Source organism: Manis javanica, chromosome 17, assembly GCF_040802235.1.
Source record: "Manis javanica isolate MJ-LG chromosome 17, MJ_LKY, whole genome shotgun sequence".
Lineage (NCBI taxonomy): Eukaryota > Metazoa > Chordata > Mammalia > Pholidota > Manidae > Manis > Manis javanica.
The window spans coordinates 9,689,716-9,705,117 of NC_133172.1; the positions used below are offsets into that span (position 1 = coordinate 9,689,716).

At 52.2% G+C, this 15,402-nt stretch overlaps 2 protein-coding genes across 10 annotated transcripts; one reads left to right on the plus strand and one right to left on the minus strand.

Moving 5' to 3' along the window:
* Positions 1-761: 761 nt before the first annotated feature.
* On the minus strand, positions 762-12,343 carry GEMIN7 (gem nuclear organelle associated protein 7). 9 transcript variants are annotated; one of them, XM_073225882.1, is made up of 4 exons: positions 8,855-8,946; positions 6,563-6,621; positions 2,395-2,485; positions 762-1,578 (listed from the first exon to the last, which is right to left on the minus strand). In XM_073225882.1, exons 3-4 carry the CDS (start codon positions 2,483-2,485, stop codon positions 1,175-1,177), a joined length of 495 nt encoding a protein of 164 aa, XP_073081983.1. In that variant the 5' UTR covers positions 6,563-6,621; positions 8,855-8,946; the 3' UTR covers positions 762-1,174. The 9 variants fall into 9 exon arrangements, with proteins under 9 accessions (XP_073081983.1, XP_017505858.1, XP_017505859.1 ...); XM_017650369.3 differs by lacking the exons at positions 2,395-2,485; positions 8,855-8,946 and adding an exon at positions 8,965-9,061; XM_017650370.3 differs by lacking the exon at positions 2,395-2,485 and having other exon boundaries at positions 8,855-8,947.
* On the plus strand, positions 11,575-15,384 carry ZNF296 (zinc finger protein 296). Its single transcript, XM_017650365.3, has 3 exons — positions 11,575-11,958; positions 12,174-12,323; positions 14,311-15,384. Exons 1-3 carry the CDS (start codon positions 11,661-11,663, stop codon positions 15,285-15,287), a joined length of 1,425 nt encoding a protein of 474 aa, XP_017505854.3. The 5' UTR covers positions 11,575-11,660; the 3' UTR covers positions 15,288-15,384.
* The last annotated feature ends 18 nt before the right edge of the window (positions 15,385-15,402 follow it).

Here is a 15,402-nt window from a genome sequence, read left to right on the forward strand (position 1 = left end):
TTCTATGTTGACAGACATTTGTGTTGACTGATAGAAACCCGCACTAGAGGAGGTGAGGATTTAATATGGGTAACAGTTAAACCACTATGTTGTATATTTGAAACCAATATAAGATTACATATCAACAATACTTCAAAAAAAAGAAAAGCAAAAAAATTCACATAGAAGAGGAAAATAAAAAAAGCGAATCTGGTAAAAGACTACTAGTGACGGGGTAAGCAAAGCGAGTGATGGGGACTGTCAGGGTAAACAGCTGGAGCGAAGTGGATGAGCGGTAGCGGCTTCAACCCGAACCTCGTCTTCAGCCTTTTTTCAAAGGCGCCGCAGCATACGTTCCGAACCTTACGCGCGTGAGCCCCGAGAATCTGCAGTCTCTGGTGTCCGCACCACCCAGAGGCGGGGCAACGGCACGAGAGCGCTTGCGCGCGACCCTGCAACTCAGCCCGAGTAAGAAAGCCTCGCTTGTTACCTTCCTGCCCATCCGGAAAAGAAATCGAATACAAATCTCCTAAACCCAGCGTTCAGGTCGCTCCAGCTCCTTCCGGGAGTCTAGGAGCAAGCCAATCCCCGCACCTTTATCCGGGTTTCTCCCGGCAAGCCGATCCCCGCACCTTTATCCGAGTTTCTCCCGGCCCCTTTGATGTGTCTTCCCTTCTAGACCCAAGCTCCACCGGCTTCAGCCTTTAGATGGCCACCTGTCCACCCCCAAAATCTGACTCCATCCCTGTGTGGCACACTTAAAAAAAAAAAAATACAGGAGGTGAATTTTCCTAGGACAATTGTTTATTTGGTGGAGGGGAGTATAGTGGAGTATCTTCAGGGTGGCAGAACTTTGCAACTTCTTCAATAATCAGTTTCCCACTCTGCAGCTTGCTTTCCTTTATGCCCCGCTCCCCCGAGTCTTCAGGAACTGGCATGAGGCCCATGTTTCTGTAGAGTTTAGAGTTCGGTGAGGTACAGCATTCCTTCCAAGAGGATCTAGAACTCTGGGAGTTGCAGAATTTTACTGACTAGCCCCTGAAGGTCCCCAGAACCCAGAGTTACTTGGAGCTTGGCACAAAATTCCAAGGGAGTTCCAAATTCTATGGGGCTCAGAGTTCTGGACTCAGGAATATTTGGAGGCCTGGAATACTGTGGCTAGGCCTAGGGTAGAAAGATGAGCACAAAAATGTCTTTATGGCTTGAAGGTGTATGCAATAATGTCACTACACCGGAGCAGTGCCTCAGCCTGCACACCTATGGGAGTCTGCAGCTGTGACACATAGAAGTTGGCCACATCCAGGTCAGTGGCTCCAAAGTGAGCAGTCACATGCACACCTTCGTGCAATGTGAAGCTCACCGGGTGACCCACCATGGCCAGCAGGCTTCGGAGGTAGCGTTCCCGAAGGGCAGCTCGGGCCTGCTGTTCCTGGGATTCCCGAGATTCTTGAACTATAGAGGACTCCAGGATTTCAGGGACCTGTGGCTTCAGAAGGGCCCTGCGTCCATCGGGGGCAAAGCCTCGGCTGAAGCCATCAGGGCCGCGGGGGAGCCGGAGAACAGGTACAGGAATGGCCAGTGGGGTCTGCATTATCCTGGCTGTCGGGTGAAGAAGAGCAGGAAGACATTACATAGGAGCGCAGGACCACAGGAAGATGGGGGAATGGGAGCAGAGGCTTGCCTACCCCATCACAACGTAACCCTGTCCCAAACCCAACTCCTAAGGTCCCCTCCTTCCCAGGATCTGGCACCACCATTCACAAGGTCATGACTTTCGACATGACTTTTGAGCAGGACTTTCGACAGTTTTCATCACTGCTCTACCCCCACTCCCTGGCAATAAATATTTGCTGAAAGAATGAACCTCAGCCTCGTCTCCTCTCTCACACACAGTCCATCCAACCCACTAGGAAATGCAACCTTCTAAATAATTCCCTTTCACAGGAGCCAGCTGGGCTCCCACTGGCCAGATCAGGAATGATGTGAACATTAAAATAATGATAGTTACAGGTTATAACCCACTGAACAGAAATCCATCAGTCTTTACTAATTGTAAATAAATAAGCGAACTAATAAATAAAGGAGAAAGAAAATTCTTCCTCACCATAGAAGGGTAGCTAAAGTCACCAACGGATGCTAAAATTTGTGGATGAACATTTAAGGAGGTCTAGGATATCTGCATAGTCTTAAAGTACCTCCTGACAAGATATTTATTCACTGTAAAGAGTAAAGAGTCTAAGAATGCAGGAGCCCAGTTTGAAAAAGACAGATGCACCTCTATGTTTATCCCAGCACTATTTACAATAGCCAAGAAATGGAAGCAATCTAAGTGTCCAACAGTAGATGAATGGATAAAGAAGATGTGGTCCATATACACAATGGAATATTATTCAGCCATAAGAAGACAAATCCTACCATTTGCAACAACATGGATGGAGCTGGAGGACATTATGCTCAGTGAAATAAGGCAGGTGGAGAAAGACAAGTACCAAATGATTTCACTCATCTGTGGAGATTAAGAACAAAGAAAAAACTGAAGGAACAAAACAGCAGCAGACTCACAGAACCCAAGAATGGACTAACAGTTACCAAAGGGGAAGGGACTGGGGAGGCTGGGTGGGAAGGGAGGGATAAGGAGGGAAAAGGGGCATTGGGATTAGCACACATAATGTAGGGGGGGTCATGGGGAAGGCAGTATAGCACAGAGAAGATAAGTAGTGATTCTATAGCATCTTACTATGCTGATGGACAGAGACTGTAATGGGGTATGTGGTAGGGACTTGATGATGGGGAAATCTAGTAACCACAGTGTTATTCATGTAATTGTATATTAATGATACCAAAAAAAAAAAAAGAGTAAAAAGTAACTTTACAGTGGGGACACTGGGTGGACACCACCTGAACTCAGGCATCAAAGCCAACAATGCAGGAATGGGACAACGGGACCCCACGTGCCCCAGAGGTGATGCACTGAGGACAGGGCACCGCTCCTGTGTATTCCTAAATGGATCACCTTCATCTAATCTTAAGGAAACTAAGGGACACTCTACAGAAAAAATAGCCTGGCTTTTTAAAAAATATAAAGGTTGTAAAAGATAAAAAAAGGCTGAGGGGGAAAACACCCACCCACACACACACACACATTTCCCCCCAAAGCCTAACACCTCTCCATTTCTCCACTACCCATATCTTAGTCCAGGCACCATCACTTCCTGCCTTGACCACTTAAGTCACCTCCTCACACTGCTCCCCCACCCAGGGCTGTCTCCACACACAGCCAGGAGGCCCTTGTTAACACATGAGTCAGATCACATCTCTCCTCTGCTCAGAGCCCTGCCCGACCACCCAGAGTGGAAGCCAGAGTCCTCATCACAGACCTCCAGGCACACCCCACACCTGCTCTCTCCACCCCAGGCCTGCTGGTCCTTAGGCTACCAGGCACTGCCCCTGCTCTGGCCCTGGCACCCGTCATTCCTTCTGCCTGTATGTCCTTTCCCTCTTGTCTGTCTTAAAGAGCTACCCTTCATCCCCTTCATCCCCTCAATCTGCTCCATCATTCTTTATAGCACACAACACCTTTGCATGACATTGCACATTTATGGTTCTGCTTATGGTCCTTCCCCCCGGGGTGAGCTGCTGCCTCCCCACCTGCAGCCGCCCTGCTTTTTTCCCATTGCTGCAGCCCCAGTTCCTTGGAACACTCAGAGGCACAAAGACTAGGTTCATTGAATACTGTTCCCCTCTCCCAGCTCAAATGAATGGAGTGGAGACAGAGCTCTAAGGCCTGCTTAGCTAGATGACCTCAAGCAACAGTCAGTTTCCTCTTCCATTGTATGGAGAAATGGCACCAACTGCCCCGTCTGCTTGTTATCTGGACTCAACTGGGCTCCTGTAGGACAAGGCCTGGTACAAACTAGATTCTCCACAAAAGTCAGTTACAGTTGTTATTGTTAGTATTGCTGTGTGACCTGGTGTTAAGTTGTGTAACTGCCCTGTGCCTCAGTTTCTCTATCTGTAAAATGGAGCTAAGCGGAACAGCCTCCCAGGGCTGTCATGGGAATAAATGACCTAACAAATGCACAGTGTTTAGCACATGCCTGGAACCTATGAAGCTCCATTGCCATGATGTTGACTTCATCTAGGGAAATGCTGGCTCTGTGAGCAGGGGGAGACGAAAAGGATCCAAATTTCAGGCAGGTGCGCCTCTCTCAGTGGCTCAGTCCCCTCCTCTTCAAAGTGACTGGGCGGAGTAACCCACAAGTACGCGGCACCCAGTGATCCACCCCCAGGCCACTCACAGGATGGAAGTGACTGAGATTATCTGTTTTCTTGTTAGCTTCTTCCATCTCTGCAGCTCACCTGTGAGCTTAGCAAGAAAGGACCCTGCAGCAAACGGGCCAAGGCTGTAGGCCAGGGTTTCTCAGCTTCAGCTCTATTGAAATTTGTGAGCTGAATCATTCTTTGTCCTGTTGTGGGGCACTTCCCTATTCATCGGTGTAGGATTTTAGCAGCAGCCCTGGCCTCTACCCACTAGATGCCAGTAGTGTCCCTCCCCACCCCACCCCAAGTTTTGACGAACAAAATTGTCTCCATTGGTGAGTAGAATGTGTTATGAGAATTACATCTCAATAAAGCCTTTTGAAAAAGAAATTTTCCATATATTGTCCCCCTGGGGGACAAAAAAAAAAAGCCTCTAGTTAGGAAATCACTGATTCCCAAAAAGGTGAGGGCAGGTAATGATGGCTACTGAACACATGAACAGATTCACAACTTCATGACACCAGAGAAATGCAAATGAAAGCTACGGTGCTTCGCCTCCCTGGTTAGGGAAGACCAGAAAGGCCCTAAAGCATGGTGTTGGTGTTAAAAGTACAGGAACATCTTCAAATCCCTGGTGGTTAAGGGTGTGATTCAGAACAGCCTCAAAGAAAGGCAGTTTGACAGGGTGCATGAATACTGTAAATGCCAGTCATTCATTCGTCACCCAGCCCATGAGGAGCCTGGGGCAGAGGACTTTTAGCTTTCTACCTTTTTGTGTCTTTTAAATTCTGTACTATTCAAAATGATTTTTTAAGGTCTGATTTTAAAGGGAAGGGGCATATTAAAATGCTTCCATGTCCCTTAGAGAACGTTAGGCTTCCCTCAGGAACCTGAAGTCCCTCTCCTTAGGGTCACCCACTCCCCAACCTCTTTCTCTTGCCAACCTACACCTTTCCTAGGCTGCCAAGGAAGCATAGTTAGCTGCCAAGTCCTACAGATTAGGCACCCCCATCTGGTGGCCCAAACTGAATCCTTATTAACAGAAGTCAGTAAATTTTCTGTGTGAAGGGCCCACAGTCAATATTTTAGGCAGAAGGGCCATAGGCTTTCCATCACAACCACTCAACTATGTCACAGGAGCAGGAAAATAGTCAAAAGCAATACGTAAACAGTGAACACGGCCATGTCCCAATAAGACCTTACTTACTGAAACACCCAAATTTTGAGTATTTTATATAATTCCATGTGCTATAAATTATATTTTTAAGTTTTCCAACCACTTAAAAATGCAAAACCTAGTCTTAGCTGATTGGTCATACAAGAATTCAAGTGGCAGGTCACAGCTCACCACCTGGCAGAGGGTATGTGGGTGTGGGTTTGGGGACCCTGGGGGGCTTAGCCCCCTCAGGTTCATGACAAGAGATCTGGGCAGGTCACTGCAACTCTGTGAGCAGCCTCCCTGTTCTGGCTCCACATCTGTGAAATGAAGCATAAAAAAGTACCTCCTAGGGTTATTGGGAGAAGGAGAATCTTGCAGGGGTAGGCTGGTGATCACACAGGCAAAGGGTATCCCACATTCTCCTGGACTCCTCCTCACTTTCTCTATCATCCATATTCAATCCATTAATAAAACCCTGATGGGCTTGTCTTCAAGGGCTCTGTCTTCAAAAATGCATCCAGAATCCACCACCTTCTCATATTCCACCTCACCCCCAACTCTACACCCAACTTGGTCCAGCCACCATCACCTTCCCCTGGACTACTGCAGTCTCCTCCTCACCAGGCTCCCAGCCTCCGCTTTCATGCAATAGTCTGTTCCCCACGCAGCTGTCAGAGGGATTCTGCTAGAAGTAAGTCTGACCACACCCCTCCTTTGCTCAGAGCCCTCCCAATGGCTTCCATTTCACCCAGAGCAAAAGCCACACACTTGTCATGATGGCTACAAAGCCCCAACATGTCTCTGACCTTACCTCCCACCCCACTCTGCGTTGCTCACTGCTGTTAATCCTTTAACATGCCAAGCGGATTTCTGCCTCAGGGCCTTTGCATGTGCTGTCTTACTGCCTGGAACCCTCTTCCAGATGGAGATGTGTATATTTCCAGATACACAGCTCACCTTCTCCCTCACTTCACTTAGATCACTGCTCAAACGACACTTCACAGGGAGGAAAACAGTACCCCTGTCACCCTGCATTATCTTCAACTCACAGATATTATGAGGTTTTACCTCCTGTTAATTCTATCACCTCCCAACAATGCATATTTACTTGTTTACCTATGCCACAGAATATAAGCCTTTGAGAGAAGGGACACAAACACTTACTTTACAACTTCATCCCCAGTCCCACTTAGAGCTTGGCAAATGAGGAGCTCAGTAAATATCTGTTGAAGGAATGTAAAGATTCATCCAATCACATTATCTGACATTATCAACTCGCATCATCCAAGCACCTGCTCCATGCACAGACCACCCTGGGCAATGCTGCGGACACAGCTATGAAGGAAACAGCCCTACCCTGCCTTCATGGACTCACAGTCCAGTGGGTGACACACGCTTGTCTCTAGACAGTGATGACCCAGAGTGGGCAAGGCTGGAATGAAGGAGCCTAGGGACCTCAGAGGCCCAGAGGTGACACCCAGCCCAGCCCAGCCTGGGGGACAAAACAGTTTCCAGGAAGGGCATTCAGGAAAGCTCTCTCTGACAAGGTTACATGTAAACACAGGCCTGAATGAAGTAAAGAATTGAGACTTACAGACATCTACGGCAAAGCATCCCAGCCAGTAAGAAGAGCAAAGGCACAGCCCACATAGCAAGGCCAGTGTGTAGGAGGTGGGGACAGGGCAGACTGCGCAGGGACCCAGGGGACCACGGCTGAGAACTTGGGTCTCTACTCTGAGTGAGATGGGAACCACAAGACAGTTCTGAGCAGAGGGACAGGTGCCCTCTACCCTCTGCCCACTGCTCGGAGGAAGGACCGTGAAGGACAAAGGGAGATGCAGGATGCCCAGTGAGGGAGCCACCGCAGTGATCCAGGAGGAAGGTGATGGTGTCTGGAACAGGGCGGGACAGTGGGGTGGGGAGAAGAGGTCAGGGTCAGATCACCTGCATATTTTGAAGGCTGAGAGCCCTCACTGTTTACTGGTGGACTGAGAGAAAAAGCAGAGCCAAGGAAGACTCCCAGGTTTTTTGCCTGATGCACAAGATCACAATAAATGGGATTAACGGGGCATATACCTTTTCTTTATCTGACCACTACCACTGTGAATGAATGGGATTAAAGGATATATACACTCCCCATTTTATCTGACCATTGCACACCAAGCTTAGTCAAGGGTCATCAGCCCCCGGGGCTTCCCCCACCTCCCCGACCTAGGTTAACACATGAGAGATTTAAGAGAAACACACTAGTCTCCAGGGCTAGTACTTAACAAAGGACTGATGGAAAATGAATAAATGGCCAAAGAATTATATCAAACCCTTAGATAAAATTAAGGGTGGGTTTGCATAGGGCCTTGTTTTCTCCATTAGGGGGAAGAAACAAAAGAAAATCTGGTCATACCATGCAATCCTCATTTTCCTGAAGAAGAAACTGGAGCTGGGAAATGTCAAACCACCTACTGGGTACAAGCTGGTAAGGAAAGGGGGCAAACCCAGGATGGTCTGGGCAGAAAACATCGGGGGCCATCGATAACCCTGCTCTATGCAGAGGGGCAGACTTTTTTTCAACCAGCACAGGGTAGCTGTTGGAGGTTTTGGAACCAAGGTGGGACCTGATGGAGGCCAGTTTTGGAGAAAGGTCACATAGGGTGTGCCCAAGAGGACCAAAACAGGTATTATCCATTCTCCCCGGTGACCAGGCCCTAGAGTCCTTTATCCTTTCAGTCTCCAAGCCAAGGATTTCCTGCCTTAAGATTTCAAAAAACCGATTAGATTCAAGGGCCTGTGGCTTGCTTGGGTCAACAGGCATCTGCAAGAGACTCACACGCTTCCTTCCTCGGGGCCTCAATGCTCAGTTTCAAGAAAATGAGGACGGATCAGCTAGGTGGACGTTTAACTAACCCTTCAGTTGCCGGGGTAGGATACCGAGTTACCAGGTGAACAGCGAAGACCACACACCTAACTAACCAACGTGCTGACATGTCCATACACTCCATGGGCGGCTCCTGGGGACGCAAACGTGTTAAACAGAGCCTCCCAGGAAGGTCAGAACCTCTAGCCCCGAAACCTTACTCTTCCTCAGCACCCCCAGGCCGGTAAGTTTCCTTTCAATTCCGCCCTAGCCACCAATCGATAGCCTTTTCTTATACTAAGTAGGTCCTCCCGGCCCCCAGGCGTCCACTCCCCGCTCCGTGTGTGCTGCATTTTCTTCCCACCTCCCTGCTCCGATTAAGCAAGATATTCTAGCACCCAGGAGAGGCGGGAGTCTGCGGCTTGCTGCCGTTACTCCTGTTAGTACGGTCATCGTTATTTCCCCGAGGGGAGGCATTCTGCACCCTCCCAGCACCCCTCCCCACCCCCGGCGCGGGAACACGCCTTCTGTACAGTTCGGCACCAGTCTCCGGTGCAGGCATTTGGGCCCAGAACGACCTCGCTGTTGGCGCGGCGGGCGCCGACCTGCCTGTAATCGCCACTCCCGGCCTTGCGCGCGGGTGGGCATCCCGTCCCGAGCCGGGGCCAGGAAGGGGCCACGTGCCCGGGAGCCACTACCAACACCCGGTACTCACCAAGGTCCGCGGCAGCTGGCGCCCCCACTTCCGCCGGCGCCCCATCCGCAGAGGCCCGGGCGAGCCACGAGCCGCCCGCCCTGGGTTCCGCCCGCGCTGTTGCCGCCCCACGTGGTTGCCGGCGGGCACGCGAGCTCGGAAGCCCGCACAGCCCGAAGCACTACCCCGCCGGCGGCACGGAGGGGCATTTCAATCAGATCTGCCAGCCTCCGAGTGGGCGGCGACCGGAATACCCCTTTTACGAATGAAGAAACTGAGTTTCAGAGAGGGAAAGACGTCCTCTGCTGGGATAAGGACACCCCCATTCCTGCTACACGTGCACACTCCTACCCCTCACTTGCAGTCTGAACCTCACCTCCCCTACATGAAACCTTCAGCAGCCACGGACCAGAAAATAGCCTTGGAGAGAGCAGCAGCTGGGATGGACCTGGATTGGTCGTTTTGTCCCGCAGACCCCCCTGCTGCCCCATCTTACAAAGGAGGAAACTGAGGCCCTGAAAGACGGAAGGTCTGGCTTGAGGTGCTAATGGAGCCTTACCACGCAGGGCTCAGACCGAAACTCACCTCTTCCACGGTGGGGGACGTTGTGGGCCTCTGCTTCCACCAGGTTCCCAAGGCCTAGTGCCTGCTGCACAGGCCCCCTGAAAATATCTAATTAAAAGAATGTGCATAGCAACAGTGACTGCCTAGAGGTGTGGGTGGAGACTTGATAATATGGGTAAATATAGTAACCACATTGTTTTTTCATGTGAAACCTTAATAAGAGTGTATATCAATACCTTAATAAAAAATTAAAAAATAAATTGTAGGTAAACGTCCGGGAAAAAAAAAAAGAATGTGCATAGCAGGGGCTCAGTACAAATGTGTTGACTGAACTATGAGCAAGTAGAGTCTCTATTTGTGAACAAGGCAGACTGGGCTTCCTGTTGTCTCAGAACCTACATTCTGGGGGCCCTGGATGGGGAAGAATAGGGTATACATGAGCAAATACATCAGCCAGATCCTTTAAGGCTTGAAGACTGATGCGAAAAGAATAAATATGGGCAGTGAGAGAGTGGGTGGCAGGGTTAGAGAGCTTCTTTAATTGGCTGGTAAGAAGTGACAGTGAAGAAAAAGGCACCTGGGGTAACAGATGGGGAAACTGAGGCCCAGGAGGGACCTGCGGACAGATGAAGGTCATGGAGTGTAAACTGTTAAGGCCTTCAGCAGGGTGGGGCTACTTTAGATACAGTGGTCAGGGAGGTCCTCGGCTCTCAGGAGGACAATTGAACTGAGACCTGAATAACAATATGAGGAACTCTTAGGCCTGGAGCTGTACTCCAGGAGATTAGCATGTGAAATTCACTCAGTGCTGGGCTGGGGACACATGCGCTGGGGGACAGACCCTGGCCCCTGACCTTAGGGGGGCTTGTTTTGTGGGTGGGTGTTGGGATAGGACTGTCAACAAACAGTTCTCTGTTATGATGTGGTTTGTGCCAGGAAGAAAAGAAAACCTGTAAGGGTTGAAGGGTGGGGCAGGGTGTTGATGCCACTTCAAACCGTGATCAGAGAGAGCTGCTTTGAGGAGGGAAGTTCAAGACAGTTGTCTATTTGGTTTTAATAGTGATTCCAGGTCCGGGAGCAGAGTAGATTTGTGATCACAACCCTCCTCTGCTCAAAACCCTTCCTAGGCTTCGGTTTCAGAAAACCAGTGACCTTTAAGTGGTCAAAAGACCCCTCTTGGATCTGACTCCATTTTCTCACCAAAATCAGCCACCCCTTGTCCCCATGCCCTCCTCCCTTCCTTGTTATTCTTGAATACGAGGGTTGGCTGACTGGCTGGGTCCCTCACTTCCCTCAAGTCTCAACTCCGAATACCCATTCGAGGCATGAGGAGAAAACGGAGGCCCCCACCCCAGCACCCCTGGCCCTTTATTAACCTTCCTAGCTTTTCTTTTTTTTTTTTACTTTTTGTGGGTTTTTTTGTATCATTAATCTACAATTACATGAGCTACATTATGTTTACTAGACTCTCTCCATCATCAAGTCCCCCCCACATACCCCATTACAGTCACTGTCCATCAGCGTAGTAAGATGCTTCCTAGCTTTTTCTTTGCTCCACGGCACTTGTCACCCTGAAGGTACCTTGTATTTGTCATAGTTATCTTGTGGAAAGTCTGTACTAATGTATATGAGGCCAGGCATTATTGTCTGTTTTGTTCACCGCTGTACTCCGAGCATTTAGAACAGAAGCTGGCGCACAGTAGGCGCTCAATAAATGTTCGCCCAGTGAATTTTTATTGTAATGCATTTAATGGAATAGTCCAGATTACTATTAGGCGCCTAGTTAGAAACGTGGCCCCTAACATTTTCTCACTTGGGGGTGTGTAGGGGCACCCAGTGCCTCAGTTTCACCAGTCCTTAAAACGGAGGCAGGAATAGCTGTTTCTATGCGGGCTACGGGCAAACTCGGGGGTCTCTCAGGTTCCGATGCCAAGTGCGCAGGCATAGCCTTGATCGAGTTTGGCTGCCGGCCGCCCGGTCCTCTCCGTCAGGACCCGCCCTGGTGGGTGGAGCCACGGGCCGGGCCAGCACGTGTAAGAGTCCGCGGCGAGTCGCCCAGTCACTCACCTGAGCGCTTCAGTCCGAGTGCGCACGGCCTGCGCGTCCTCCGCCCGCCAGCTCGCCTGCCCGCCGGCCCAACCGGCCCGCGACCCATGTCCCGCCGCAAGGCCGGCTGCACGCCCCGCCGAGTAGACCCCGCGCCCGCCGCCAACCCAGACGACGAGCTGGAGATGCCGGACCTCGTCATCGAGATGAAGACCGAGCCGGTCGCTCGGCCCCTACAGGCCCCGGGGTTCGGGCTCTTCTCTCCGAAGGAAATGCCTGCGTCGGGGCATTTCGAGGGCGAACCCTGCCACTCCTCCGGCCACGCGCCCGCCGGGGGCCCCCTCCACGCCCTCGGCGCGCGGAACCAGTGGGCACTGTGGACGCCACTGGTCCCCAGCCTTATCGGTGAGCGCCGCCTACCCCTGCCGCGGGCCCCACCTCCCACACCCTTCATTTTCAGGTGGGACTCCGTTCTCTGGGCCCCGACCCCGGCCCCTGCCTCATTTCCCTCTCCGGTCCTGGCCTCCAGCCCCACTTCTGACCTTCGGGTTTTCCCTCTCGGAACCCTCAGCCCCCATCCGGGCCCCACCCCACGCTTACCACCCGCTTCCTCCCTGCAGACCGCCAGCCCTGGACCGACAAACACCCAGATCTGTTGACCTGCGGTCGCTGCTTGCAGACCTTCCCCCTGGAGGCCATCACTGCTTTCATGGACCACAAGAAACTGGGCTGCCAGCTCCTCAGAGGCCCCAGCCCTTGCCAGGGCTCAGGTGAGTCAAGCGGGTGTGCAGTCCCCCTCGAAAGTGCAAGGGCCTGGCTTCCTGTGGGAGAAGGGGCTGAGCTGGACAGGCAGGGCACTGAGCACTACTTCCCCTTTCTCACTCCCCGTCGGGTGCAGCCTAGGCGTGGCCAGGGCCTGCCCTGTCCCCAGGCTGGAACTAGTGGTGTTTGTGGGGAGTGGGGGGGGGGGTAGGTGGGAGCAGGGGCTGGGCAAGGAAGGAGGGCCGCCCACAGGGTGTGGCCAGCCCCAGAAGACTGGTCTGGGGATTTGCCACACATACCCCCCCAATCTGGTTTCACTTCTCCTTCCCCTTGGCCAGAAATAACTGGCCAGGTGCTGGACCAGTGTGGCAGTAGGGGGACCTCTGGGGAGGGCAGCGGCCTGGGGGAGGGGGAGCTGAGGCCAGCTGGGAGGGTGTATTGCCCCCCAACCTCTTTATCACTTCACCTTGAGGTGTTGGGTATTTGCTCAGAGCCAGGGAAGGCATTGCTGGCTTGCCTCCCTGATGGAATCTCCCAGCCCTGCTTGTTGGGAAGCCCCTGGTTTGAGCTAGGTCTGGACACCTGGGACCTTCTCTTGGGAGGGAATCAGAAATACCCATGGTACTAGACTCCTGATGAGCTTTTGGTTAGCGTCAGCTGCGGAGCTCATCCAAACCACGAATTTCCAGTCCCCAGTGCGTGTGCTTCTAAGATTTTTGAGAAATGGAATTATATTCAAGGCTGGGCTGGAGAGGGGACGGGGATGGGGAGGTGTTCTCTGGTGGGAGAGGAGGGGCTGTGATTGAATCATGTGGAGTTGAAGCGGGGAGGGTGGCCTGGTGAGTGAGTTGAGGGACTGTGATTGAATCAGTGGAACAAAACACTCCAAGGCACTTGGACTTGGAGAAATGCAGGCACCTCAGCCACTTGGGCTCAGCTCATGTTTACTGAAGGCTTACATGGACCAAAACTCTCAGCTATTCTCCACTAGAGGTCACAACCTCAAAGGGAGAGGACCCCCTAGGATTCCCGTATTTTAAGAAATGAGGAAACTGAGACTCTGAGAGGGGTGTTTCTTACCCAAGATCACACAGCTAGGAAGCAGGAGAGTGGGTTATATAGTCAGCCAGGCTGGCCCTCTCAGTCCCTGCCTGTACCCTTGACCCTGGTGTTGTATCAGGAAATCCACTCCCATCCAAGACTATCTAATGTTAAAAAAATAAAGGCCAGTGGATCTAGGAAGTATCTTACTGATAGTCCATGGAAGATCTAGAGAAAATAGCCAGTTTGGGGTCCATGTGGAGGGAAGGGGATCTAGCTCACTACCTCCCTGACATCTCTCCAGGTGGCCTCTAAGCCTTCTCCCCATCTAGACTTCAGCTCCTTCTTCTGTAAGGCAGATAAAAAAACCATGCATGGAACCCATGAGCTTGGAGCCTGGCACAGAAACTCACTCAGTAATCAAGAGCTTTTTATTAAATAATCTTTGGAAACTTCTTACTCAATCCCCAGGTTTCTGGATTGAAACCCCAGCTCTACCCCTTCCAAGCTGTGACCTTGGGGAACTCTTTGCCTCATTCTTCCCATCCAGAAAATGGGGGGCTTATTTCCAGTCTGGAACGAAAGCTGTGAGAGTGAGCTGACGCATATGGCACAGTGCCCAGCACACTGAACTTGGTCGCCTCTTCAGTAAAGCCTTCTTGACGCCCCACCATTAAAATAGTACTCCCGACCCTCTCTAACTTTCTTGAAGAGTGTCAAAGAGAATCCTCACGCACTCATCATCCAATCCACAGGTTTTCCACACTTCTAGTCTGCCCACCCACCCTTCTGAACATCAGCTCCCCCGGAAACAGGGAGTTTTGCCTGTCTGATTACTGTTTGTTCTCAGGCCCTGGAGTAGAGCCTTTCCCACAGGTGTCCAACTGGCAGCTGTGAACAGGAACTGCTGACTTTTTGCCCATCTCACTAACACCCAGACTTTCTCTTCCATAGAACGTAAGGACCCAAAAGCCTTGAGCTGCCTCCGCTGCGGCAGAGAGTTCACGGGGGCCTGGAAACTGCTGCGCCACGCCCAGTGGGACCATGGACTGTCCATCTATCAGACAGAGGTTGAGGCCCCAGAGGCCCCGCTGCTAGGCCTGGCAGAGGTGGCTGCGGCCATGTCGGCAGTGGTGGGGCTGGAAGCCGAGGCCCAGGGCTCCCAGGTGAGCAGCGTGCCCCGGCGGAGCTCTACCTGCCCTGTGTGCAAGAAGACCCTCAGCTCCTTCAGCAACCTTAAGGTGCACATGCGCTCGCACACAGGTGAGCGGCCCTACGCCTGTGACCAGTGTCCTTATACCTGTACCCAGAGCAGCAAGCTCAACCGCCATAAGAAGACCCACCGGCAGCTGCTGCCTCAGAGCCCCTGCACGGCTACTGCCAGTCAGGAGCAGGCCTCTGCCACCGCCCCTCCAGAGCCAGCTGCCCATGCCGCTGCCCCGGCCAGTACCCTCCCATGCCGCGGTGGCGAGGGGGCTGGAGCTGCCGCTACAGCAGGAGTCCAGGAACCTGGGGCTCCTGGCAGTGGGGCTCAGGTGGGCCCTGGCGGGGACCGCTGGGGAGCTGCTACCAAGGAACAGAGACCTGACCCTGCAAAGAGCCAGAAAACATCCCCCAAGAAGACACCGAAGCCAGTGGGCAAGAGCCGTGGGCCCGGGGGCAGCTGCGAGTTCTGCGGGAAGCACTTCACCAACAGTAGCAACCTGACGGTGCACAGGCGCTCCCACACGGGCGAGCGGCCCTACACCTGCGAGCTCTGCTCCTACGCCTGTGCCCAAAGCAGCAAGCTCAACCGCCACCGCCGCATGCACGGCCTGGGCCCCGGCTGCACCCGCTTCGAGTGCCCCCACTGCTGTGTGCCTTTCGGCCTGCGTGCCACCCTGGACAAACATCTGCGGCAGAAGCACCCCGAGGTGGGTGGGGAGGCCTAGCAGCAAGAATGTCCTCTCTGCTGTCCCTGGAACCCCTGTTGCTCCTGTCTCCTGTTCTTCCCCTGCTACAAGTAAACTCTCCCAGCCTTGTCACATACACATCTGGATTCCAGCT

Coding starts and splice junctions, on each gene's coding strand:
- ZNF296 (XM_017650365.3), top strand. CDS start 11,661: ATGTCCCGCCGCAAGGCCGGCTGCACGCCCCGCCGAGTAGACCCCGCG. Junction 11,959..12,173: donor ACTGGTCCCCAGCCTTATCG/GTGAGCGCCGCC, acceptor TCCTCCCTGCAG/ACCGCCAGCCCTGGACCGAC. Junction 12,324..14,310: donor CAGCCCTTGCCAGGGCTCAG/GTGAGTCAAGCG, acceptor TCTCTTCCATAG/AACGTAAGGACCCAAAAGCC.
- GEMIN7 (XM_073225882.1), bottom strand. CDS start 2,485: ATGAGTGAAATCATTTGGTACTTGTCTTTCTCCACCTGCCTTATTTCA. Junction 1,579..2,394: donor CATCCATGTTGTTGCAAATG/GTAGGATTTGTC, acceptor TTCACCCGACAG/CCAGGATAATGCAGACCCCA.